This window comes from Miniopterus schreibersii (assembly GCF_964146895.1).
Source record: "Miniopterus schreibersii genome assembly, chromosome: 8".
Taxonomy (NCBI): Eukaryota; Metazoa; Chordata; class Mammalia; order Chiroptera; family Miniopteridae; genus Miniopterus; species Miniopterus schreibersii.
In genome coordinates this window covers 60,742,551-60,767,549 of record NC_138109.1, presented here as the reverse complement: position 1 = coordinate 60,767,549, position 24,999 = coordinate 60,742,551, and the positions used below count along the sequence as shown (strand labels likewise).

The window sequence follows — 24,999 nt, the reverse complement described above, 5'->3', positions numbered from 1 at the left end:
TGCCCAGATTATTGCCGAAGACTCAGCTAACTACTACAAAAAGTGAGCCAATTTAAAATCAATTAAATATCATAAAGTACAGGGGTTACATGGGTCTGGCAAACATGTAAAAGTAGAAGGCAAATGTTCTTAGGAAGCACTGACAGAAGCTCGCTCTGTTTGAAAGCAGATTTATCTCAGAGGAGCTTGTCGGGGCTGCCTCTGATTGATCTTAGTGATCTCTCCAAGGCCTCCACAGAGTAATAACAGTAAAGGGGTCTGTTGACATTCTGCCCAGAGCTCACCCCGTGCACCACCTCCCCTACTCTGGTCAAATGCACTCAGCTCGAGTCCAAGGCTGGTTTTATTTCTTCTCTAACCTGCATTACCCAGAGGCTGCAAACCGTAGATGAACCCTCTACTCAGGGCATGAGTCTTCAGTTTGAAAGCAAGAATTTACTTTTGGTATCTTGAAAGTCCTGATCCAACACCTTTCACAGGGAAAGCCTACGTGCTCTGGGAAAGGTCTGCAGCAGCCTCGCCGGGATTCCCTCCGGCTGGAATTCATTCCTGGGTTAGGCCCTGAGTGTTTGCCATTCTCCAGCTGCCATTTAGCTGCTAAAGGTTGAAAGCCAGTGATAACTATTTTACTACAAGGTTTGTTTTGTCTTTGATGACAAGGCTTTCACTTAAGAGGGCTTCTCCAGGCCGCTTTGAGAAATCAACATTGACCTGATATGACCTCTTTAAAAGTAACACAGTCTCCGTACTAAGGGTCTTGCATGGATTATGTCCAATCTTTCTCCAGATATAATCTAACAAACTTAAATAGCTGTTGAGAGAAAAATAAAGAAGCATCATACATTAAAACAACAACAAAACCCTACAGGTATTTTCTCGAGGAGCTCCTGGTTTAATGCAGACATTTTCTCTCAACATTTTAATAACAACATCCAATTTTGAAAACAGAGAGAGGTTTAAAGAGTCACCAGAAGTCACACAGCTAAGGGGCAGATCTGAGATATGGATCCAGTTCTCTCTGGTTTCAAAGACTGTGGTTTTCCACAATACCACACAGTTCTCACATTCAAGTCTTCATTGATTGATATTGAGAAACAGCATTTTTGAAATAATTCAATTTTATTAAGGAGTAAAGAGAATCCTAATTTGGTTAAGCTATGAGGACAGAGGCTGCTTCCACACCATTCATGGGGACTCCCAGAAAACTGCTAAAGGGGACTTTTTGGACTATCTGTGTTCCAAGGCTATCTGTGTTCTGCTAAAATGACCAGGTCACATTCCCAAGAGTCCAGGGCAGGGACCAACTGACCCACCATTTGCAGCTAAGTGTGAGGACCTCTTTCCCATTCCAACTTCCCCTGCCCCAAGGGGGTAACAGAGGAGGAGGCAGAGGGCCAGGTGCTGTGAGTCAGTAAGGAAGGGCTGATGTGGAGCTGTCTGCAGAGAGAGATTTCCCTCACCCAAGAGAGGTTTTGTCCCTTTGACAAATTTAGCTGAAGGAATCTGACAATCAACCACAAGCTTTCTTTTTGTGGCTGAGTAGACGGCAACCACGTGAAATATTTTCCCACATTTCTACCACGTCACAGAATGCTGCCTAAGTCATTTCCATGCTCCTCTGTCTTCCCCATGCTCAAGGTCAAACAGCAACTGAAGAACTGTCACTGTTTTTGGTCATTGTGTGGTTTTGCCCACTTGGCGGGTCAACTGGAAGTGAGCTCCTCCTGGTCATTTGTGTGTTGTGAGGTGGCACCAGAACACAGGTTCTGAGCCTGTTGTTCCAAGTTAAGCAGACGCACCCTTTCCAAGACTGGAGGTTTCACTTGCCAACCTCCTTATTGCAAGTTCCGGAGGGCAGGCGCCGGGTCTTCCCCAGCATTGTAAGGAGACACACCCCTTCCACACAGACACTCGTCACTGCTCCTGTTTTTCTTATTAAAAGGGTCACCATAAAGAACTTGTTCTGAATTACTCCATGTCCTTGATTCTCAAAAAAGAGACCAGAATGTCTCTTTCCCTCTGCTTCTCAAGTTTGTCACTTGGTTGCTTGACTCTGGCCAGAGTCAGGAAACCGAGCTCGAAATGCCCCGGGATTGCAGGGTGGCAGGCCTGGCTGGGGAGCGGGGTTGCGCGGGTGTTATCAGACTCTGTGCACCACCAGCAGCTCAGAACCCCCGCTGCGGCCCATGTGATAACAGCTCAGACTAATGGTCTGCTATGAAACACTCCTCGGCATCCCCTGAAACTCTGTTATCTTCCAAGTCTCTTGCACTTAATACCCAGAAAATGTGAAATCCCTGGGCTCTGGTGGGTTTTCTGAAAGTCAAGTCAGCAAAACTCTAAACAGCTTTTGAAGTGCGTGTGTAAAATGTACTTGGACTAGCAACCTGCCTCCTCACTTTTGATAACAGCTTGATTGAGTTTTTTCTGCTAGAGCAGAGCTCTCCACTCTCAGTGTGTAGACAGCCCCCGCCCCCACCTCCTGAAGTCCATGGGCAGTTCCCAAAGGCACATGGATACATGTCCAGATCTTTAATTCCCATGTGAATGATTTCCCCAAATTGATCCTGCTGATGAAGGTCAGGGTGTCAGTAGATGCTCCGTGCTCTCTGGAGAATGAGAGAAAAGTTGGACCAACAGCAGAGATGTGATCGGTGCTGGGTGCCTGGGAGAGAAGAGTTCGGGAAGCCGAGGGGGCCCGGCGGACTGCAGTGCAGCTTAAGGTGGAGGAGACCCAGAAGCTGGAGCCTTGCTTTCCCAGGGACAGAAGACTTCCGAAAGGGTCCAGCTCTCCCAGCGCAGAAATAACTGTAACCGGGGGAAAACTTCGAGAAAACATTTTTGTTGGTGCTGATTATTCGTTGACACTGTCTATCTGAATCGAACAACAAGACTACCTATAATTTGCCCCCTAATTCGATGAATATAATAGTGTGTGCATGTGTGTGGTGGGAGGGGGTTGTGTAGGAATAATTTGGCCCCGAAGATCTCTATACACTAAATTACTCTCGCATTTTAGATGGCTTACTAGACGTGTACTTTGCTTAACAAAGGATCAGAAAAGAGCAAAGGCAAGATGAGACTGTAAACTTGAGTTTGTTACCAATTTATAATTCACGTTATCTCACTTAACCTCATTTTCCTATGTCCAAGTTAAGATAGGTGCCTCTAGGGTGAGAGTCCTCCACTCCCTGCCTTGGCCTCCTCGATGAATCTGCAGCTGCGCCTTGCGGGCCTCTTTCTCTGCAGCTTCTGTGGAATGCCAAGTGCCCCTTCCCCTGCCCAAGGCTAATTCCACCTCCTCTCCTTCCTTGGGACCCCATCAATCACCCCTCACCAACTTCAGTATCTTTCTTTCAACTGGCTCTTTCCCACATACTAACGTGGTCAAATCTCTCCTGTCTTCAGGGAAACGGAGACCTGCTTGACCGGATGTCGCCCTGTAGTTACTGTCCCACTCGCCCTCTACCCTCACAGTCAAGCTACTTAAAACAACAGCTGTACTCTTCACGTCTTACTCCTCAACCCTCTGCTGTCTTATTTCTGTGTCCCATTAAAACTCTTTTCTCAGAGCCCTGGCCATGGCTCAGTTGGTTAGAGCATTGTCCTAATATGCCGAGATTGCAGGTTTGACCCCTTGGGGCAGGGCACATACAAGAATCAACCCATGAATATATAAATATGTGGAACAACAAATCAATGTTTCCCTCTCTCTCTCTTTCTTTTCCTCTCTTTCAAATCAACACTATTAATAATAATAAGAAACACAGAATGATTAAGTTCCATTAGTTTGGTCATTAATATCTACTACACCATAATAAGTGATGGGGCCTGGACCTCTTTTATGACACTGTGTAAACGTTCCCATCAAGGCAAAGTAGAAAATTGGCGTGTCATTCATGCTGTGGTGGCCAATCAAGTCAAAGCGATATGCAATAGCTCCAAGCCACAAACTCGCTAATGACACCACGTCAGGTAAGAGTCAAGCTTGACTAAAAGATGAAATTGAACTGTAGCTATTTTAGGGAAAAGCAAAGTTCTGGATTACATTCTTATAAGTTGGTAAAGAAATTTTTTATGACACAGGCAATAGTGTGGAGAAGGCCTGGGGGTTTCATGACACAGACAATAGTGTGGAGAAGGCCTGGGGGTTTCATGACACAGACAATAGTGTGGAGAAGGCCTGGGGGAAGGATAGGTGGATGCGGGGTGGAGGGGATCAATGGGGGAAGAAAAGGGGACATTGCTAATACTTTCAACAATAAAGATACATTTTTTTAAAAAGAAATTTTTTATGTATTTCAATATCGTTTTACTTAATTCAGAAATTATTTTTATTTTGGTATAATCATTCTCAGAAAAAATGTAAATTTAATCTAGTAACACAGTTACTAATCCATAGTAGTAGATAGTAATTTTATATTATCCTGAGGAGGTAGGGATAAATGCACTACCCAAATTCTCATTATTTCTAAATTTTTTCTCATCCAAAGATATTTTTAAGTACAGGACTTTTAGAGATTATTTTTCTGGAGAAATTCCTTCTGCTCTGTGTCAAATGGTTTTGCAATATTCATCATTTCTCTCTGGTGATAAACTATGTGCAGTTGCCTCTACTTTTAAAAACAAAGGAAAAATGTGTTTACGGTTTCACTATGAGGCTCCTTAGAAAGAATTCTTGTAACACTTAGTGAATAATAAATTTTAAACAAAAAGTTGGCTTAAAACTTGAGACAGATATAAATATCCCACTTGATTTATTGGCCACCAAAGTATGTGAAGAATCAGTTGGTATAAGTGCGAATGTTTTGGTAAATTATGAAGTGCTTCGCTCCCAGCTGGTACACGCAACGGCTGGTGCGTTTGGAACCTGCCACACATTCTCCTGCTCGTTACGCCTTCATGCTGCTTACTATGTTTTTTTAAAATGTCAACTTTTTCCTCATCAGTACAGAATTGACAATATTGAAATTTGGGAGTTCTTTTATTTTCTTAAAAGATACGACAGTGTGGTTCTTGAAACTCTGCTGCAGCTCTCCTGAGGTCTGTGCTTCTGTTAATATTGTCCTCATGGACCTACCCAGGGACTTTACTCGGGTACATTCCAATAGGCTACAAATAATTTTTTTTTTCCAGTCGGTCCACATCATATCCTCTCTGTAATTAATATAACTCACATTAGTCAGGAGTCTTTCGGATGCAATTAATAGAAGCCAAACATGAGCTAAGTTAGGCAAAAGAGGATTTTATTGGAAGGATCGGGGTGTCTTACAGCTAAATTGCCTGAAAGAAAATCAAGGGAGCAGCTGTGTCCCCAGGACAGCTGGAAAGGGGCACAGCTGCAGCTGGGACTTCTGCTGTCTGCCGTGGCCTCTCTCTGCGCATTCCCTGCATTCCCTCTCGCTGCAGATCAGATTTCCCCCCGTGGCGGGGTGCACAGTCTCGGGACCTAGGCTAGCCTGCATGGCACTTTCGTGCAAATTAGAAAAGGCGCTGCTGCTTTGGATAGAGGTGGTCTCAGTTGCAGAGTTTGGTGAGCGGAAAGCACTTTTGTGAAGAAAAAAAAAAAGGGCACTCATTTCCTTAAATGCAGCCCTAGCCAAGGCCCAAGGTTCGGTCAGCAAAAGCAAGTGAGATTTCAGCCCAAATTCCACTCTTCACCTGGGTGCCTTTGTACAAACTGAATCTAGTGACTCAGCATGGCCTCTAATTTCTCATAGCCTCTGAACTTCCATAATGATAAACTCATCCTTCTCTCAGATCCATTGTAGAAAATTCTGTGAATAGGCTCTGATTGGCCCAGCTAAGGCCAGGGTGTAGGGACCTATAGCATTGACCAGTCTACTATAAACCTTCCCTTGGCATTCGGGTCGCCCTCAGAGAAGAACAAATCTTTATGGGCTAAGTAGATGACCTGCTAGCAGCTTCTACCCTGCCTTGGATTTCTTTTTCAATAAGTAACTTTCATAAACTAATGTTTATTCATTTATTGCTCTATTACCTTGTCAAATATTATCAAATAAGCAGAGGAAATATTTATGTTACTCATGATGACTGAATGATTTAGTTTTGAATTTGTAGGACTAAACTTAAATTTAGAAATCAAGGTATTTTTCCTTTATCTTAGTTATGATGCCTCAAAACTGTCTTTATGCTTATTACATAGATTCATAATGCTTCCCACCTCACCCGTCATTACTGCTTTCAAAGAAATATATTATGTTCAATGATGGTTTTGGGGGATGTTCTATTTTCCTCAGCGTGTTCCAAGTGAACTGATGGTTACCTATTGGTATTAGTTTCATTATCAAATTTATCTACACTCCAAAATGACAGTTATTCTAACTCATTTAACTTACACATTTGCCAGAGCTTTTTTCCAAATGGAAAAATATATATATTTTTTCTACTACTGAGTTTTTGTTGGCAGAATAACTGGTACAAGTAACAAAATGTCTCCTCCTTGATAACATTGCATTTCAACCCTCCGAAATAGGAATGACAGATCTTAAAAACATTAGCATTTGTCTTGACATCTTTGTACTTATGAAGATAAATATGGGTTGAAATCCTCCACTTAACTTCACAGTTCCAATCCATGTGTGGGGTTCTAGCTTGAACCCATTGCATTCTCTACATTTACATCAATTCCAGATTTACCCCAACCAATTAGTGCAAGATTTTCAACCTTTTTCATTTCATGGCACACATAAATTAATTACTAAAATTCTGCAGCACACCAAAGATATATTATGTTTTTTGACACTCTGGCAAAAAATAAATAAAAAATAGGTATGATTTTGATTCATTCACACTGGATGGCTACTGTTGTGTTGGCTGTTGTCATTTTTTTATTTGGCAATCTAAGGGCAAAGAGGCCAGTGGCCTTGACTAAATAGTCAGGTATTAAATATTTTAAAATTTCTTGCGGCTCACTAGTTGAAAATCACTGAATTAATGTTAACTGGTGATAACCATGAGAATAAAATATGCAGTTATCTGCATCATTCTTGACTAATGGCATATTCCTAGAAATATTTGAGATAACTGTGAGCACAGGCTTTTATTCTGACATAATTTTTTAACAACTGTAGTTACCTAGGAGAGAAATTCACACTTAAATAGAGCTGTAGTATTTAAAGAATAAGCGTCCTCAGCAACTCTAATCATTAAGGAAATGCAAATCAAAATCACAACAAAACACCATTTTACACCCATTAAGATGCCTATTCTAAAACAAAACAATAGCCAGGAAATAACAAGCATTGGTGAGGATGTGGAGAAATTGGAACCCTTGTGCACCACAGATGGAAACGTAAAATTTTATTGCTGTTATGAAAAACAGTATGGCAGTTCCTAAAAATTTAAATATAGAATTACCATTTAACCCAACAGTACCATTTCTGGGTGCATTTCCCAAAAAAACTGGAAGCAGAGACATGAACAGATATTTGCGTACCCACGTTCATAGCAGCATTATTGACAATAGAGAAAAGGTGGAAACAGCTCAGAAGACTCTGGGTCAATGTACGGATCAAGATCATGGGCATTTACATACAACGAACTATTTGGCCTTGAAAAGAAAACCAAATGGGGACACATGCTACAACATGATGAACCTTGAGGATTATGCTAAATGAAATAAGCTAGATGCAAAAGAACAAATATCATATTTGATTTATGTGGCTGCCTAGAGTAGCTGAATTCATAGACACAGAAGTAGAATGGTGGTTGCCAGGGACAGAGGGAGGAGGGCATGGGGAGTTATTGTTCAACAGGTGGATAGCTTCAGTTTTGCAGGATGAAAAAGTTCTGATGATGGATAGTGATGACGGTTGGACAACAAGGCGAATGAATGTACTTAATACTACTGAATTATACACTTAAAAATGGCTAAAACGGTAAGCTTTATGTCATGTATATTTTAGCACAATAAAAAAGAGTGTCAACATCAACAAACATTTGTTCAAGCAAGAACAACAGTTAGATGGGAATAATGCCATTGGACTATCATCAGTTAAATTATAGCAAAGTGCTCATAGTTTATGCTTTTCTTTTGTAACTCAATGAAAAGTGGATTATTTTTAAAACTGTGACAGAACACAGTTTACACAGCTGATATCTGCTGACTACAGCTTTTTTTCCCTTTGGGAATTTGGAGGGAGGCATATTCCTTCACTAAGCTGTGGCTCCCCCACAGCGACCCCACATCCTCTCCAAGTTCATCGTCCCAGGAGAATCTGGCCTAATCACTCCCAGGGCTTAATCTATATGCTGATCATTCCCAAATCTGTGTCTCCATCCCAGAACTGCCCGCTGAATACCTCCACTCAGATGTCGTCATAGGGACCTCAAAGTCAGTAAGTCAAACGCAAGCCCATCTTCTCTCCCGCTTCCTCCTACTCCCCAGGGCCCTCCTCTGGCGCCCTCCTCAGTTACGAGCGCCACCAGCTCACTGTGAGGCCAGCCAAGCCCCAAAGCCCAGTCGTTCTCGCTGACCTCTCCCTCTCCCTTATCACCCACTTCCAATAAGCCACTGCATCTCTTTCCTTCTGCCACTCCAGTCCCTCCCCCATCACTGCCCTTGCTCAGGCTCTCTGCTTCCCTCACCCATCCCATGCTGCCAGCGTGAACCTACTACTCTTGGCAGCCACTGGATTAAAATCTGCCACAGCCTCTTGCATGATAAAAACCAGACTCTTTAGCATGTGACAAGATCTGAATGATTCTGCACAGGGCTTGCTTCTGTTTGCAGGTGCCCTGCACCTGTGGGCCACTCAGAGATCACTTCGTAGGTGCTCAGAAAATCTCGATGGAGCCCATAATAATCATCAGTTCTGAGTCTGGTGCCTGTTTCCCCATTCTAGCCTCTTTTGCAGCACTCCGTCCACACCCTGCACTCCAGCCTCGCTTCAGTGGTGGTCTCTCTGGGCAGGATAAGCTGTTCTGCCTCCCTGTCTATGTATAGGGTTTAAATGACTGGAACCCAGTGTTGTCATGTGTGACCCTGAGCGAAGTATTTCATCCCACTAGGCTTCAGGCTCCTCATCTATAAAATAGAGTGACTGTCTGCCTCACAAAACTGTAGTGAGGATGAAAATGACACAACACATGCAAAAGCAGCTCGTAAGCCACAAAAGCACCATAAAATGTCATTCTGTGATGCATCAGAGCCTATCTTTAATGCCACCACCTGCAAAAAGCCTTTTTGATGTCCTAAGTGGAAACCGTTCTCCTCCACCTGGGAGCCCTGCCATGTACAGCCCGTATCCCTCATGCTTCCATCACATGCTCCTTCATTTATCTCAGTCCCTGCCTCATGTCTACAACCAGACGACGAACCCCACGAAGCATCCATTCCTACTCCATGGCTCTCTCCCCACCCCATGTAGGTCTCAAGGGTCTAGAGTCTTTCAAAGAGAAGCAACTTCCTATTTGAGGAGGTAGAGAGTGAAGGTTCCCAGTGGTGAGGTACCAGGTGCCCTCAAGATCATGGGTCCAACTCCAGAGGACGCGTCCGCCCAGCAACGCCTCACTGTGAGCTGGGATGACAGTAGCTGGCTCCCCCACTGCGCCTCCTCAAGCACAGCCTGTGTCAGATGCGGCTGGTCAGTCGTGGACTCTGTCCGCTGAGCCTGGACTCGGCCAGTAACTTTTCCAGCACAGCTCCAGGTAGCTGCGACTTATAGATCAATTTTAGCACAAAACGTAAAAAAACCATTTACCAGCTACTAAGCTCAGAGATGCCCTCAATACCTGGCCTAAAGCCACTGCAGAGCAAGATAAATGGCTAAAAAGGAGAAAGATCGCCTCAGATCTGGCAAGTGGGTTGATGGGGCTCACAGGGGCCATTGAACCCTGGGTGCTGGCTCAAGGCAGGGCTTGTGGGGGCCAAAGCTCACCTTATATTAATGCAAAGAGACCTTATCCCATATTTTAAGGTCAGAGATTCCCAGCACCCCTTTGATGGAGGTGGGAGCCTAAGGGACTTGGTTTCCCACAAAATGCCCCCACCTCAGCTGGCTTAGCTCTCAGTCACTGGTGTCTTTAGGTTTCTCCCTCCTTTCCTAAAAAGGAGCTAGCAGAGCCCCGGCCTCCTTTCCTCAACAAAGGGCTTATGTGTAATTTAAAGGGATTATGCTTTGGGGAAGGGGGGGACCAGCCTTTAATCAGCCTGAGAAGGACACAGCAGCCTGAACTGGAGGTGCTCTGGGGCACTGATGTCCATTGCTTCCCAGGAGCCTTGGCCATAGACGGAGGGCTCTGCGTGATCTGCTCTTCTGTGGTCACCAGCATGGGCTTCTTGAGGCAGATCCAGCTTCTGCTCTGGAAGAACTGGACCCTGAGGAAAAGGCAAAAGGTAACAGGTGCAATCTGTGGTCTCAGAGTGACATGTGGAGCCAATGAACAGGTGGAAAGTGTGGGGTGGGCTGGGCGCAGGGAGGATGAGCCACTGATGGGCTGGTTGCCACTCAGCACCGAAGCAGCGGTCAGCATCGGGCTGCTCTGTGAGCCGCTCTGATAAGTGTCCTTCACAGGCACACATGCTTCCCTGTTCTGAGATGGACATTTTTCACCTACAGCCCGGCATGGTCACATTCGAGTCTTTTGCCCTCCCTGCCTATGGATCCGTTGCCCACGCATCCCGCCCCCTGTCCCTGGTTTGTAAACGCGCCAGTCCCGTCCACACACCCTTGAGTATCCGTGCTGTGCAGTGGGAAGAGCCCAGGTCCTGAAGAACAGACTCAACAGAAAACAAGGCTCTCCAGAGCTTCCCAGCCCAGAAATACTTTATGTCACTCATTCTACGAGGCACACTGGTTTTTCACATTTCTGAAATTGGGATACAGCTCACAATCAAGTGACAGTTAAACCAAACATATTTGTTTCTTCCATAGTGTGCAATGATTCCATGCCCGTGGCAAGCATGTTGCTGATACAGAGATTGCCCCTATTTTCAAAGGCAGGGTTTGGCTCAGAGCCCTTCGCAGTCACCGTTCCCTTTCCCTGTGTTGGTGGTTGTCCCCTCTTCAGGGACTCTATCTTCTCCCTCCTCTCGGAGGAGCACATTGACAGCCCCTCTCAGGTGAGATGAGGCCCCCAAGCTGAGGACCTTGGCTGGAAGAATCTCCCAACATGCACCTAGTCTGGGCTGACATTCCTTTGATACCATCCTGATGGCCTAGAAATTGAAATCTCTTGTCTGATGTGCCTCCAACCCACTTCCCCACTGCTAACACATTGCAAGAATTTATAGATGTCTGGGTAAAGGTGGAGGCATCCTCCACAGCCCTCAGGGTACTCCTGAGGGAGGGTCTGTGGCTTCTTCTCTAGGCTTTTGGTTTTTCTAGAAGCTTCTGCCTCCAGAAAATGGTGACTCTAAAAAAAAAAAAAAAAGAAAGTTCAGCCCATAACTCAACTCCTAGGTTTTTAATTTCTCAAACTTCCATGGTTTGGGTGTTCACTATTATGAGCAAGAGCAAAAACAGATACCAAATTTCCCCATTCCTCCTCTCCCAGTCCCTACGGGCATAAGATAAAAATCTTCAGATGTTCCTCCCTCCCTTTTTTTTTTCTTCTTCTGTTAACATGTATCAAGTGTTACTAAGTGCTTGGCGCTTTAGGGTCACCTCATTTAATCCTCACATCGAGTCCATGAGGGAGACACCACTATTATCCTCAGGGGTCACTGAGGTCATTGAGGCTTCTGAGAAGGTTAATGACTGACTGGTGGAGCTGGGCCTGGGACTCCAGGACAGGCAGACATGGTCATCACCCCACAATGTCCTCATGTATCAAGCCCTATCTAATAGGCTGGCCATGGAGACCACAAAGATAAGGCAGCCATCTCATTCTTTACCCAAACCAAGGCAGTTAGGAATGTGGCAGGGGGCACTATTCACCTACTAACAATCGCACCAGAACAACAAATGTAAGTTAACTGGGCCTGGCAAACTGGGCTGTATCATTACCCTACATGCCCTACATGGCCAGGTGAGGTAGACACAGCCCCTGCTCTCATGGAATTTGGAGCCAGGCACAATTACTAAGCCAAATAATGTGAGCAACAGTGGAGTAGAAGGGAGCCCAGGGTGGGAGCTGAGGATGAGCTCTGGCAGCTCAGAGGAGAAACTGGGGTGGGAGCAGGTGAGAGAAGACTTCTCAAAGAATCCATCCCTAGGAAGTGTATGTTCAGGGACAAGAGATCTCCACACTGCCTGGGACAAATGCACAGCCACCCACATTTGCAATGGGCTGGGCACTGGCAGGGAGGTTTTACAAAGATCATTAGGTTTGTCTCTTGCCCCTGAGAGCTCACAGCCTAAGGGGCCTCTTGGTGGCATCCCCCAGTCCAGCTTCCATGTCAGGGTAGGATTTTTGGGAGAGGCCAGATGGCTCCTGAAAGTAGAGGGCTTATCATTTCCAGGACACCAGACCTGGGCGCTGGGTACAGCCATGACCTTTGGTCCCAGGTGGAGCTTTAGGTGAAGAGAGCCTGGCAGGTCCCGGGTGGCTGGGCAGCCAGCTCCAAGGACACCCAAGTCCTGGGCCACATTCATCCAGGCTATGAGTCCCGTCTGGGTTCTGGGTGCAGGAGGGAGAATCACAGCTCATTGCAAGCCTTGGCTACCCACTTTTAAATTGAAAACAGACTAGGAGGGGAAAAAATCTAAGTGGCCAAGATTTAAAACAACAAGCACAACTCTGCCCTTCCCTGGGACCCCTCTTCCCCCAAGTAGGTTGAGTGGTAAAGAGAGGGGGAGGGGAAGCAGAAAAGACAGAGAACAAGGAAATACCAGTTTGGAAGGGAAAAAAAATTTCCACCAGCCCCTTCTGAGTTTGGCTGGACTTAATTAAAGCTACAGACATGTTTAAAGGGAAGGGGTGGGGGTAGCCAGAGCTGCTCTGAAAACATGTTTTTAATTACGCTGTGGAATTTCTCCCTAGGGTATGCCCTGCACAGTGGAGCATCAAGGATGCCGCTCTGGGCTCCGGTGCTGAGCGCGATTCTGGGGGAGGGAGAAGAGGTTGTTGTGAGGACCTGCCAGGCAGGAAAAGAATTGCTAGTGGTCTTTTTGCAGGGAGTGAAGTGTGAAATGCAGTCCCTCCAAAACAAACGCCCACGGAGTTAGAACAATAACACAGGCCTCTCAACAAATGTTTTTCAGATTAGCGACCACTACCTGTGCCAGTGGTTCTCTGCCCCAGCTGCACATGGGAATTACCTGAGAAGTTTTAAAAAACAAAACGAGCCCTAGCAGCTTTGGCTCAGTGGGTAAAGCGTAGGCCCCTGGGACTGAAGGGTCCCGGGTTCAATTTCGGCCTAGGGCAAGTGCCTCGGTTGCAGGCTCGATCCCCAGCCCTGGTCCTGGATGTGCGGGAGGCAACCAGTAGATGTGTCTCTCTCACGTTGACGTTTCTCTCTCTCCCACTCTCAAAAGCAATGGGGGAAAAAATATCCGCGGTGAAGATTAAAACAAAACAGAAAATCAAACTGATGTCCCACAATCAGAGGTGCTGGTGTAATTGATCTGGGGCACGGCCTAAACTCCCCACATGATTCCAGCACGCAGCCACATGAGAGCTGCAGACCAGGGTCAACCAAGGGGATCATGTGAGGGGCAGGGATTACAGGCAGAGAACAGCAGCCCTAACGCAGAGATGAGGCGAAGAGGAACACCTGCAAAGCCACACTTGTCCTAGGGCCAGGCGCAGAATGAAGGAGGAGTGGAAAATTCTGATCTGGCCCCTCAGATGGGAGGACTTTAAATCTCAGTGGCTTGCAAAAACCAGGTACTTCAAAAACACAGGAATGAGTGAGAGAGTCTGGGAGTGAGGGAGCGAGAGAGTGGAGGGAGTAGGTAAGAGTGTGTGACTAACATTGCAGAGCGATGAGATGCATGAGCTTGGGTTTGGGAATTTTTTCTGTGGGGGAGGTAAGCCAGGCTGGCTGATCCCTCCCCTGGTCCAAGCCCCCTAACATATAGAGCAGGGGACAGGTGGTGGTTAGTTTCTCAGGAAGCCCCACTGACAAACTGGCAAAAGAGCTGTTCTGACCCAGAAAGGGAGAAAGGGAGGAAACATGAATGTGAGTGAAGGCCTAGGAGTTTGCAGATAATTATAATTGTATCTCCTGGCTCTTGAGGCCTTTACAATCAGCTGTCACCTACAGTGTCCTGGTGGTCCGTGTGAGAAGTAAGAGTCAATAGTAAATGGCTCATGTTTGTTAAATGTTATTTACCTGGGGCCAGATTCTGCTTTTGGTCTTTCACAAGGTGAATTCACTTCACCCTCACAACTGCTCTGGGAAGAGGGTCCTGGCATCAGCCCCCATGTTAAAGTTGAATTGGTCACCTAATGTCATACAGCTAATAGGGAATAGAGACAGGTATAAAGCTCAGTATTGACACACTCTTAACCCTCAGTGTAAACTGTAGGACAAAACGGTCCCATTCCACAGACGATAAAACTGAGACTCAGAGATTAAGAAAGCACAAAAGTGATTCTTAACCATTCCCAAGCCAGCATCAATGTCTAACACACTGGACTACTCCCAGAAAGACTTGCTCATGGAAACAGGCTGACTTACTTGATAGAAAGCCACGGTTGCAGGCAGTTGCCTTAAGGAGGAGGCAAATGTGTAGGATCTGGACCGGTTATCTCATCCTTGGTAAAGACACCGGGCACAGCTTCCGGTTTCATTGTCTGCACCTATTACTCACATCGCTATCTTGCCAGACTTGCTCCCCAACCTGAGTGTTACTCAGTGACAGGGAGGACCTAGATGGAAGGTGTGAAGCCAGGGCAGTTTGTTAAATCTGAAAGCTGTTGGTGACCTGAGCCTCTGTGTCATCTCCAGATGTCCCAGAGGAGCCTCCTAGACCAGTCTTGACAGAGGTTCAGTCATTCCATACTTACTGGGCACTTACTATGAGTCCTGCCCCTTGTTGGGTGCTAGACTCGCAGTAGTGATGAGGTTGGATGGGGTCCCTGCCCTCAGGAAGCTTACAGCCCGTGAGGGGTCCACGTACATTAAGGAGTCGTGACCCTCGCGTACCATGAATGATAAGACCGGAGCGTGGGCGGCCGTGGGAACAGCTGTGCTGGTCTGGGAAGAGCAGGGAGTCAATGAGGGGGGGTCACGGGGGAGAGGCTCAGCCCCCCCCCCCTTGATTTGCATACCCGGAAAGGACAGCACATTCCAAGGGCTGTCAAGTGTGCTTGGGGTCAGTCCCTTTAATGCTGCATGGGAATTGTTCAGTGCTGGTGTTTTGCCGTCTCATGGGAGAATGTGTAGGAGGAACCCTGAAAAATGAGCACCCGAAGGGAAGTCTATTACTCTTTTTTCTTCCCGCAGTATCTGTGCGTGTTTCCTCTAACGCACACTCCCTAGACACATTCTGAGTAGCCCATTTTGTGATAAGTTACAGCTGCAGAATCCCCACCTGCCCTAAACAGTTTTTGCTTTTTTTTTTCTTCAATGCCTTTTCCTTTTTCCTTCGTCGATTTATGTTATGATCTGTAATAACTTGGTTGCCAGCAGACGTTACTAGCAACAAAGGAACAAACACTTACTGAGCACCTGGTATGGTGCCCACTGTTTTGCTGAGAGTTTAAGTACATTTCTCTGGAAGGAACAACAAATGGGTTAAAGACCATGTGAATAGCCCCTACCTGATCTATATACACTTAAGTCTCTATTCTTAGCCATCTGCTTAAGTTCTTTAAATCTTATGAGTTTCCTTCCTAACGTCTCTGGAATGGGGATTAGGTAGAAGAACTATTCTACCAGCTCACATCCCCCCTGTCTCCTATCTCCCCATAATCCCACGCCTCTGACCTCCACCCTCATTAGCAGTGGTTCAGATGGTGGGCTGCAACAACCAGCTGGTTCTTCCTTTGGAGTCAAGAGTCCTCAAACTCTAAATTGAACCTAAATTTAAATATAAACTTTCGCTTTTGAAATGCCCCATGCGGTGTGTGAAGTCCAGGCTGGAGCCACCGCTGATCTCTGAGAATCCCAAGATCAGAACAGGATACCCTGGAGGCAGGTGGATCCAATGCCGTTAAACCCTGAGAACCCACACTTTTCTTAAAAATGAAGAAATTAAGGCTTAAATGACTAGAGAGTTGACTGCAATAAGTGGATGGATTTGAAAAGCCCCAGCTACTTCTAGAACAGTGTCCCACCAGGCCACACTTTGCAGATTGTGTGTTGGATTTGACAAAGATGAAGATGCATTGGAAGTATTTATTAGGAATGTGGAAGAGTTTGAGTTAACGAATGTTGACAAGGTTCAATGTGATGCATGTTCATTATCTGACAGAATGTCCACGTCATTTGATACAGTAATTATGAACCCTCCCTTTGGGACCAAAAATAATGAAGGAAGAGATATGGCATTTCTAAAGACTGCTTTGGAAGTGGCAAGAATAGCAGTATATTCTTTACACAAATCCTCAACTAGAGAACATATTCAAAAGAAAGCTGCAAAATGGAAAATCAAGGTAGACAAACATCACTGCAGAGCTGAGATATGGCCTGCCAACATCATACAAATTTCATAAAAAGAAATCAGTGGACATTGAAGTGCACCTAATTTGGTTTTCTTTTTAAAAGCCTCCAAAGACAAAAGCAGCTGAAACCCTAAGTAAAATGAATTAAAAAGTTGTTTAAAAATAAATAAATATGAATTTTTAACCATATGTTGGTATCAGCAAATGTCTTCCAGTATTGTGAAAATCCACAGCAGTATGCCCTGCTTTGTCTCTTAAGGAAGGAGAAATTGTTGAAGGAAAACCCAGATTTCTGTTGACTTTGCTATGGATCACAGTATTTCACAGAACCATTTGCACATGATTCATTCATCAGTGATCACGTATCAAAGGCTAGAGTGTGTTAGAAGGCAGGTCAGTGGGAGGAGCAGGGCACTGACTCTGGAGACAGGAGGCTGGATTTTGGTCCCGATGCTGTCACTGTTGAGGGGACTCTGCACCAGCAACCTCCCTGGGCCTCTGTTTCCTTACCCTCAGAAAGCGAGTTTAGAATGAGATCTTTACTACCTGCAGCAGCATCATTACATGGGAGAGCCGGTAGGGCCTTACAGAATCAGAGCCTGCATTCATGTGCACAGAACATCCAGAAAGCACTGGAGCACATATCTTGATGGTCCTGGATGAAAGTCCTGAGCTAATGCAGTTTTCTAAAGTAGAGGCAAAGTGGAGCCCAGATGGACACCAAGTGTGGCTGGTCTAACATATCATAGCAGAGGTAATGTGGGAGAGAGGATAAAAAAAGGAAGCCCTTTAGGAAATACCTCACAACCAAGTCCTATTGCATAGACAGGTGCTGAGATGGAGTGTGTCTGTTCTGGGTGTGTTTCCCATAATCCCTTCGCGTCACTGGTCTTTCTCTTTCTGTTTTGTTACCCAGATTCGCTTTGCAGTGGAACTCCTGTGGCCTTTGTCTTTATTTCTGGTCTTGATCTGGTTAAGGAATGTCAACCCACTCTACAGCAAACATGAATGTAAGCATAACAGAGGTAGGCTTGGTAGACCCAGAGGTCCCATCCTTTTGTTTAGAAAGGTCTTGGGGGTTGGGGTGCCAGGATCATATCTGTTTATTATCATTTCATGCCTGCAAGGCAGAAAACACATTGATTAGTGTTACCCAAAGTAATCTTTTATTCTTACACATTCTATGCAAATACTTGTATGTGGTTACTGATAAACTGTGATTATTTTTGTTTTTGTTTTTGTTATTTTTTCCTAAACCTAAACTCCTACTAGTATTTAAAGGGAGCAGAGCATAGATGAGTTCTTTTAAACATTTTGGAGACCAGTTTAGGGATAGGTTATACATAGTGCTAGAGAAAAATAAGGAAAGGATGCTGTGACAATCATGCTTAATAAAATGTTATTTCTTGGACCCTAGGGTGTCCTGAGATTTAGGGTGGGCCTATGAGTGTCTCCTTGATACTATGTCCCTCTGGGAAAACCTCATCTGGTTTCTGGACAGGATAATATCTCCTCCTCTAGGCAGCTGATGTGAGACCTCAAGAGTTACGCAAGGCTGCTGGATTCCCTACCTCCTGTCTTCGCTCTTCACCCTCCTGTACCTGAGTTCTAAGCTAAGCCTCAAGTTCTGAATCAGCTGCCTGTCCATCAAACTCTTGCTTTTCTACCCCACCCCTACCAGAAGGAGCCTGTAATCTGCAACCTTCTTGCCTGCTTAGGGTCAGGTGCTTATAAGAAGGAATAGGTGAGCCCTGGCCCATGTGGCTAAGTTGGTTGGAGTGTCTTCCTGAACACCGACAGGTCACATGGGGGAGGCAACCAATCCATGTTTCTCTCTCTCTTTTTCTCTCTCTCTCCCTTCCTCTCTCCCTCCCCTTTCCTCACTCTCTAAAAAAAAAAAATCAAAAAAAAAAATCAATAAAAACATGTCCTCAAGGTGAGAATTAAAAAAAAAGGGGGGGGGGGACTGGTGAACCTCTTCTCCTCAAGGGTCAGCATCTTGTGGAGGCCTCTTGAGCCAATATCCCTTCTTCCCTCCCATCATAAACTGATGTGCTCCCCTCTGGTCTCCCTCTGCACTTCCATCTGTGTCTCCCTTAGAACATCTGTCTGCCCCCCACTACACTGGGCACTTGAGAGAAGAGACCCTGTCCCCGGCATTCAGCTCATGGCCTGGCATATAGGATGCTCCTGCTTCTTAAATGCTGATGAATGAAGGAAAGTACCAGAGGGGCCAGGCTCCTTCCTCAGAGGCCCCAGCTCCAGAGGCCTTGATCCTACTGGGTCCGGAAGATTAACTCCTTGTCTTCATTTCCTCTATTAAAGGCCATTTTCCCAACAAGGCGATGCCCTCAGCAGGAATTTTGCCGTGGCTCCAGGGAATTTTCTGCAATGTGAACAATCCTTGTTTTAAAAATCCCACTCCTGGAGAATCTCCTGGAATTGTGTCCAACTATAACAACTCCATGTAAGTGCTGAGATTCCCACCTAAGGAGGAGGGAATCCTACACCCCTTTTCCTCTCCTATCCTGGAGCGCATGTGCACCAGGGCATGTAATGCTGAATGGATGTTTCTGTGGCTTGCTGAACCCTTAAGCTCATAGAAGCAGGACACATTTCCTCTCTGGAGCATTCTATTAGCTGTCAGGGCACTTAGGAGAAAGCTTGGAGCTAAGACCACATGACATGATTTCTTGGTCCTTATATTTCCAAGACTTGACCTGAAATCTGATGGCATCACCTTGCTGAGATGTGTCCACTGACTGCCTCCAGGTCATCCATCTTCTTGGGTGGAGTCACTGAATGAGAAAAACTCAGGTTTTTGTCCTGATACCTTACATCACTCCACCCTGGTCAGCCCTGACAGATCTCTGATCCTTCAAAAGCCTTCTTGGAGCCCTGGCTGGTGTGGCTCGGTTGGTTGAGGGTCCTCCCATGCACCGAAAGGTTGCCAGATGGACTCCCAGTCAGGGCACGTACCTGGGTTGCATGTTCGACGTGTAAGAGAGGCAACCGATCGATGTAACTTTCTCATATTAACATCTCTCTCTCTCTCTCTCCATAACCCTTTCTCTCTCTAAAATCAATCAAAAAATATATTTAAAAACAAAAGAAAAAGAAAAAATGTTTTATAAAAAGCCTTCTTGAACAGTGCTTGCTTTGGCAGCACATATAGTAAAACTGGAATGATACAGAGAAGATCAGCATGGCCTTTGCCCAAGAATGACACGCAAATTTGTGAAGCGTTCCATTTAAAAAAGCCTTCTTGGACACCTAAATGCTAAGAAAAATGTCAGGGAATATTTTGAGGGTGAATTAAATAAGGTTTACAAGATGAAGTCTGCTTCCTGGAAGAAAGGGACAAATTCCAAATCGTCTTTTGTAGATGCCATCAGTTCCCATGGGTGGCAAAACTTGAGGACATGCTGGAGGGAGCAGTTCTAACCTGTGGGACTGAAGACCATTCCAAGAAACTGATGAAAACTGATGGCCCCTCTTCCAAGAAAGATGAGCGCACACACGCGCGCACATACACACACACACAACATTACACCGATGTCAGGGGACTCGTGGATTCCAGGTTAATGACTTCTGGTCTGGGCTTGAATTTCAAGTCCAATTCCATAGGAAGAGAGTCTACCTTTGAGTTCCTGTTAAGAAGTGGGAGGACATGATGTGAGCATGGCCTACAGACAGGCTCAGGGATGAGAATAGGGTTGTCCTTCACCCACTGGGCTGACCTTGGGCTGAAGCAAAAAGTCATCAACCAGGGCTTGTGGTAGAGCAGGCTTCAACCCAATGGTGTAAACACCAAGTCAGATGAAAACTGAGGTATCTGGTTACTCCAGTTTTGCCTCTGGATATAATTCCTCCAAGACAAAACTACATTTCGACTGGAAAAAAAGAACATTTAGTATGCCAGCCTTATGCTTAGAGATAGCCTTCCCCACTGGGGAGGAACTATGGCTGCTTTTGTCCTATAATAGCAGAGTTGAGTAACTGTGACAGAATTATGGCCCACGAGCCTACAATATATATCTACTTACTGTCCCCTGGATTATGAAAAGGTAGGAGAGGGACAGCTGTCTTCCTAGGACAGTCAGGAGGTGATAATTAGCTGGGCTCCATAGCTGCAAACACTACCGCGAGGCTTTAATTCACAACCTACACTTTGAGCTTGAGTCTCTTTGAAGTGCTTGAGAAAAAATGCCTGCCTATCTAGAGAGATCCCATGGATCGCACAGTGGGATCTGGGGAGCCTTGGAGACATCTCAGTGAGGTTAAATGGGGCTTTGGTGGGACTAGCACTGAAAGTATCTATAGATTGAAGGGTGAAAGTTGGTGAAGGGAGGCTTCAGACTCTAGTTTGTACTCAGCATTTGAACCAGGGAATCTAGGTTTCATGTTTCACACATACATTATAGGTGAAATATTGGCTTATTCAAGGGCCTTTTGCATGCAAGGCACAGAAACCCCTTTAAACAAGTTTAAGCCCCAAAGGGAAATATATGGTTTGGACACTAGACCTTCTCACAAGGCCAGGGTGCTGCACGCAGGTGTCAGGAGGGGTGGGAGAAGAACTGGAGAGCCGTCAGGAGCTGCTCTCTGCCGTCTGGGGCTGCTCTCTCTCTGGGCACCCACTTTACTTGCCTCTTTGTGGACCAGTGTGCCCTGCTTCCCAATGTCCAGGCTGGTGCTGGTTGTTCAGGTCACAACACCTTGGCTTGGGCAATCAGAAGAGCATCCTTGAATATCATTTAAATTCCTGGGAACAAATCCGGTTGGCCTGGCTTCATTCTCCTTGGCCCATCAACCTTGGCAGAGGTGTGTGTGCGCATGTGCAGGGAGGAACTTGTGGATTAAGGATGGCTGTCAAAACATCCCCCTATAAATGGCTGGCAGGGCAGGTTTCAGTGAAGTGGGCAATAGCCAGGAAGAACCTCCAATAATATCTGCTAATATCCCATTTAAGGCTTCTCTGGACAGAAGACACCTAGAGAATGAGGTTAGGAGGTGACCTAGGCCTGCCAAAGTTGGAATATTGAACAAGTTGCTCACTGCCTCTGTCTGCTATCATATATGTACAAGGAAATAAAAATATTATTCTCCTTTTACCTTGGGACTATTGCAAAGATATATAATGTAGTAGCAAGGTCAAGTAGATGGTATCTTTAAAAATTGCACAAGGTGGTATCATTGTTATTATGAAAATGGCATCTATGTCTTTATTGATGAGGCACTGTCTTTCTTCCAGCTTGGCAAGGGTGTATCGTGATTTTCAAGAACTCCTCATGGATGCACCAGAGAGCCAGCATCTTGGCCAGGTTTGGACGGAACTCCGCACCTTATCCCAACTCATGGACACCCTCCAGACTCACCCTGAGAGAACTGCAGGTAAGGTGGGCTTCAGTGTTCTCAGCCATCACTTGCCTCTCACCTGCCTCAGACATCAGAGAGACTAAAGATGCAGGAAAGAGTGGAGAGATTTGGTGAGAAAAGATGCTAGAAGAGGCAGAAAGGAATGGAGTGTGGAGATGGTGAGAGGCTCCTCTTCCCGCCAGCCTAGAAGGAGGAAGTCGGGAAGGAGGGCGAGCAGGGTCTTACCTCAGGTTAAGTCCAGAGACAGAAAGGAACGTGTCAGGAGAGCTTGTGTTCTGGGAATTATGAGGCTAGGTTAGGTGCTGGAAGCAGGGGAAGAGGGATTTTCAGAGGTAAAGGCATGGGGCAGCTCTCATAGAGTTGTAGATATCGAGCTATCCAGGAACGTGTATGAGCAATGCCAAGTAGCATTAAGGACTCAGCGAGGTCAGAGAGCATATGTTTACCATGACATAAATATGTACGATAGTTTGATTTCTTCCGACGACATTCATCATCCCAGGCCCTGAGGCAGAGAAGGTGCAGAGTTGGGGGAAACAGAGCCAGGCGCTTGTAGGGGGGCCATAGAAAGTCCAGGAGGCAGGGGTTGAGGGTGGTGGTTGAACAACATGTGTTGGGTCCAGGATGGACCAGAAGCTAGAAGTGCTGAAATGGGCCAGGGGGAAATGGTGGAGGAGAGAGGGTGGCAAGGAACTAGAGATCTCAAGGGGGTTCATGACCCTATTTAAGGGGTGAGAAAATGAGCAGGGTTGACTGTTGTGGTAAAAAAATGGAGTATGTGAATTCAGGATTTCAAAGGCAGGCAGGACACGTGAGAACAAGCCCCCCGGTGTGGCCATGCTGGTTGAAGTGGAGCAGAGGCAAGGAAATGAGAGGCCAGGCTGGGTGGGTCTCATGCTCACTGAGGCTGGTGGGTAGGAGAGCCCCTTGGAGTCAGGAACAGTGAGGAGAAAGGGTGGGGGAGCTCCCTCTCCTGTGTCTCTTCTCCCAGGGAAAGCAAGAAAGAACAAACCCAACCCCGGTAACCACTCTGACTTCTCTTCTTCTTAAAGCACAAGTGGATGTTGTGTAGTTGTCATGTCCACAGGAGGCTCTGCTACAGATGGTCAGAGGGACTGGACATGCCAATGGCCTGGGTACCAGCTGGAACCATCCCCAGGAAGGGGGCGGGCTGATGAGTGGCTGGGAGGGAGCAAGGCCTGCCAGGAACCCAGAGGTCACACACGAAGTCCAGGGGTGGAGAATAGGCTGCTGGTGTGGGGAAGGCTGTTCAGGGAGTGGGGCTCAGAGCCTGTGAAGGAAGCAGTTTGGATCCGGGAGATGTCTGCTCCTAGGATGGGGATGGGAGGTGAGGACTCTCAGGATGACCTAGAGGATGACAGGGATCAAGAAGAGGTCTACTGAGGGGACTGGCGGTCTGGGTGAACAGCCCCTACTCAAGGTTCCAAACCAGAAAGTGGGGAGAATGGTGCAGATCAGCCGGGAGCCTCACTGTGCAGTTCATTCAACATCCAGCCGACGTTAGGAGAGTGCCTACAGAGCCAGGCCTGTGCTAGGCCCTGGGGTTGGCAATGTGTCAGACCGAGTGCCCGGCCGCCTCCACAGCAGGCCTGGATGGACTGAGGGAACAGGGTCTGCCTGGCGGGCAGGTGGAGCTTCAAGAGCTCAGGGGAGTCAGGAGGGGCAAGTCTTCTAAGGAGAGTCTGATGGTCCTCCCATCGGCCACCTTCTCCCTTCACTCCCCATAGGAGCAACAAAGGGCAGGACAGGAGTCTGTTCAGATGGGACTTTAAGATGACTTCATTACATTCGAATTGTTTCAAAAATAGTATACCTACAACTTATATAGTAAAACCAAATTACGAACACTACATCATTTGCTGCTTCACGTAGAAGACTTTACTTAGCTGGAGCTTGAAAGACAATCAGCATTTTAATAGTAAGAGAAAAGGGGTGGGGCGCCAACCAGAGGGCATCTTGTTTCTAAGGTTAAAGAGCAGAAGGGAAAATGGCTGTGTGTCCCCCACAGTGACGGCCTACCTTGTTCATCCGACATTTCATTCCTGTGTTTGATCCTCGCTTGGAGTCTGGCTGGGGAGGGAAGTGTAAAGGAAGTCATTTCAAACCTCAGTTTCTCTGTGGTCTTCATAGTGTGTGTGTGAGAACCCAAATCACTCCTTCCTACCCCAAAGCAGGACGAGTTTTGCCCTGGGCCACAGTGGTTCCTTCTACAGGCCTCAGGCTTTCGGGGGGGGGGGGATCCCTAAATGCCAGCAGCTTCGGAGGTCTGGGGACAGCAGGTCAGGGAAGGCCAGCCAAGACTCTCCAAAGACTCTGCAGAAACTTGACCTTAGTGGCCATGAGAGGGGATGGGCACCATCCCCAAGTAACGTTTGGGACACTGTCTCTGAAGGAATTCCAGGCTGGGGACCGAGGTACACCATCAGCACTGCTGCGGAGGGTTGTCTTTGAAAGCGAGGTGGCGGCTGTCGCTGGTGTGTGCTTTCGCCAGTCAGTTCCCCAGTCGCCTGGGAAAGTATGCTGTTGGTTGACCAGGTGGCATTTCCCTTTCCAGCAAACCTGTAGTGCAGCATTCTCAACAGGGGAGGACTGATGGTGCAAGACAGACGGGAAGCCCCCTCCCCTCTCCCCCCCAAGGAAGCTCTGCGGTCTCTCAATCATCTTTAAACACCTTCCTGAGCCCCACGTTCCCCTGGCTTCCCTCCCCCCTTAGCCCCCCTTAGCTCCCCGGGCCTCAGCTGCCCCTCCCCCACTGCTGATCTTCCCAGGGAAGGGAACAAGAAGAACCACATTTTAAACTAAATTTATTTTTCTTTCCTCAGGCCCCCAGCTCACATTTCTCCCTTGTGAGTGCAGTGAAACCTCTGTCTGGTATCAGCCACCTCTTACATTTTGGGCCCCACGCTCTCCCCACAGGGCGGCCCCCACCCCTCCCCAAGTGTGTGGGACCAGAATGCTCTGCCCCTTCTCCGAGGGCCACAGCAGCCCCGTCAGCTGGGTGGGACCTGTGAGACACCAGGGCAAAATCCCTCCCTGTCTCCCTCTCCCCAGCACGGTGTCAGTATGTAAGGTCAGGTGGGT

General features: G+C 46.7%; 1 protein-coding gene across 1 annotated transcript in view; it reads left to right on the top strand.

The window, feature by feature from the left end:
• Positions 1-9,492: 9,492 nt before the first annotated feature.
• Positions 9,493-24,999, top strand: part of ABCA4 (ATP binding cassette subfamily A member 4) — a gene marked incomplete at its 5' end in the record, with an annotated part of 120,025 nt that continues 104,518 nt past the window's right edge. The window contains 6 exons of the mRNA XM_081145372.1: positions 9,493-9,537; positions 10,294-10,360; positions 10,899-11,086; positions 17,435-17,528; positions 18,844-18,985; positions 21,773-21,912. Of these exons, the coding sequence (XP_081001498.1) occupies positions 9,493-9,537; positions 10,294-10,360; positions 10,899-11,086; positions 17,435-17,528; positions 18,844-18,985; positions 21,773-21,912 (676 nt within the window). The remainder of the gene's footprint in view (positions 9,538-10,293; positions 10,361-10,898; positions 11,087-17,434; positions 17,529-18,843; positions 18,986-21,772; positions 21,913-24,999) is intronic.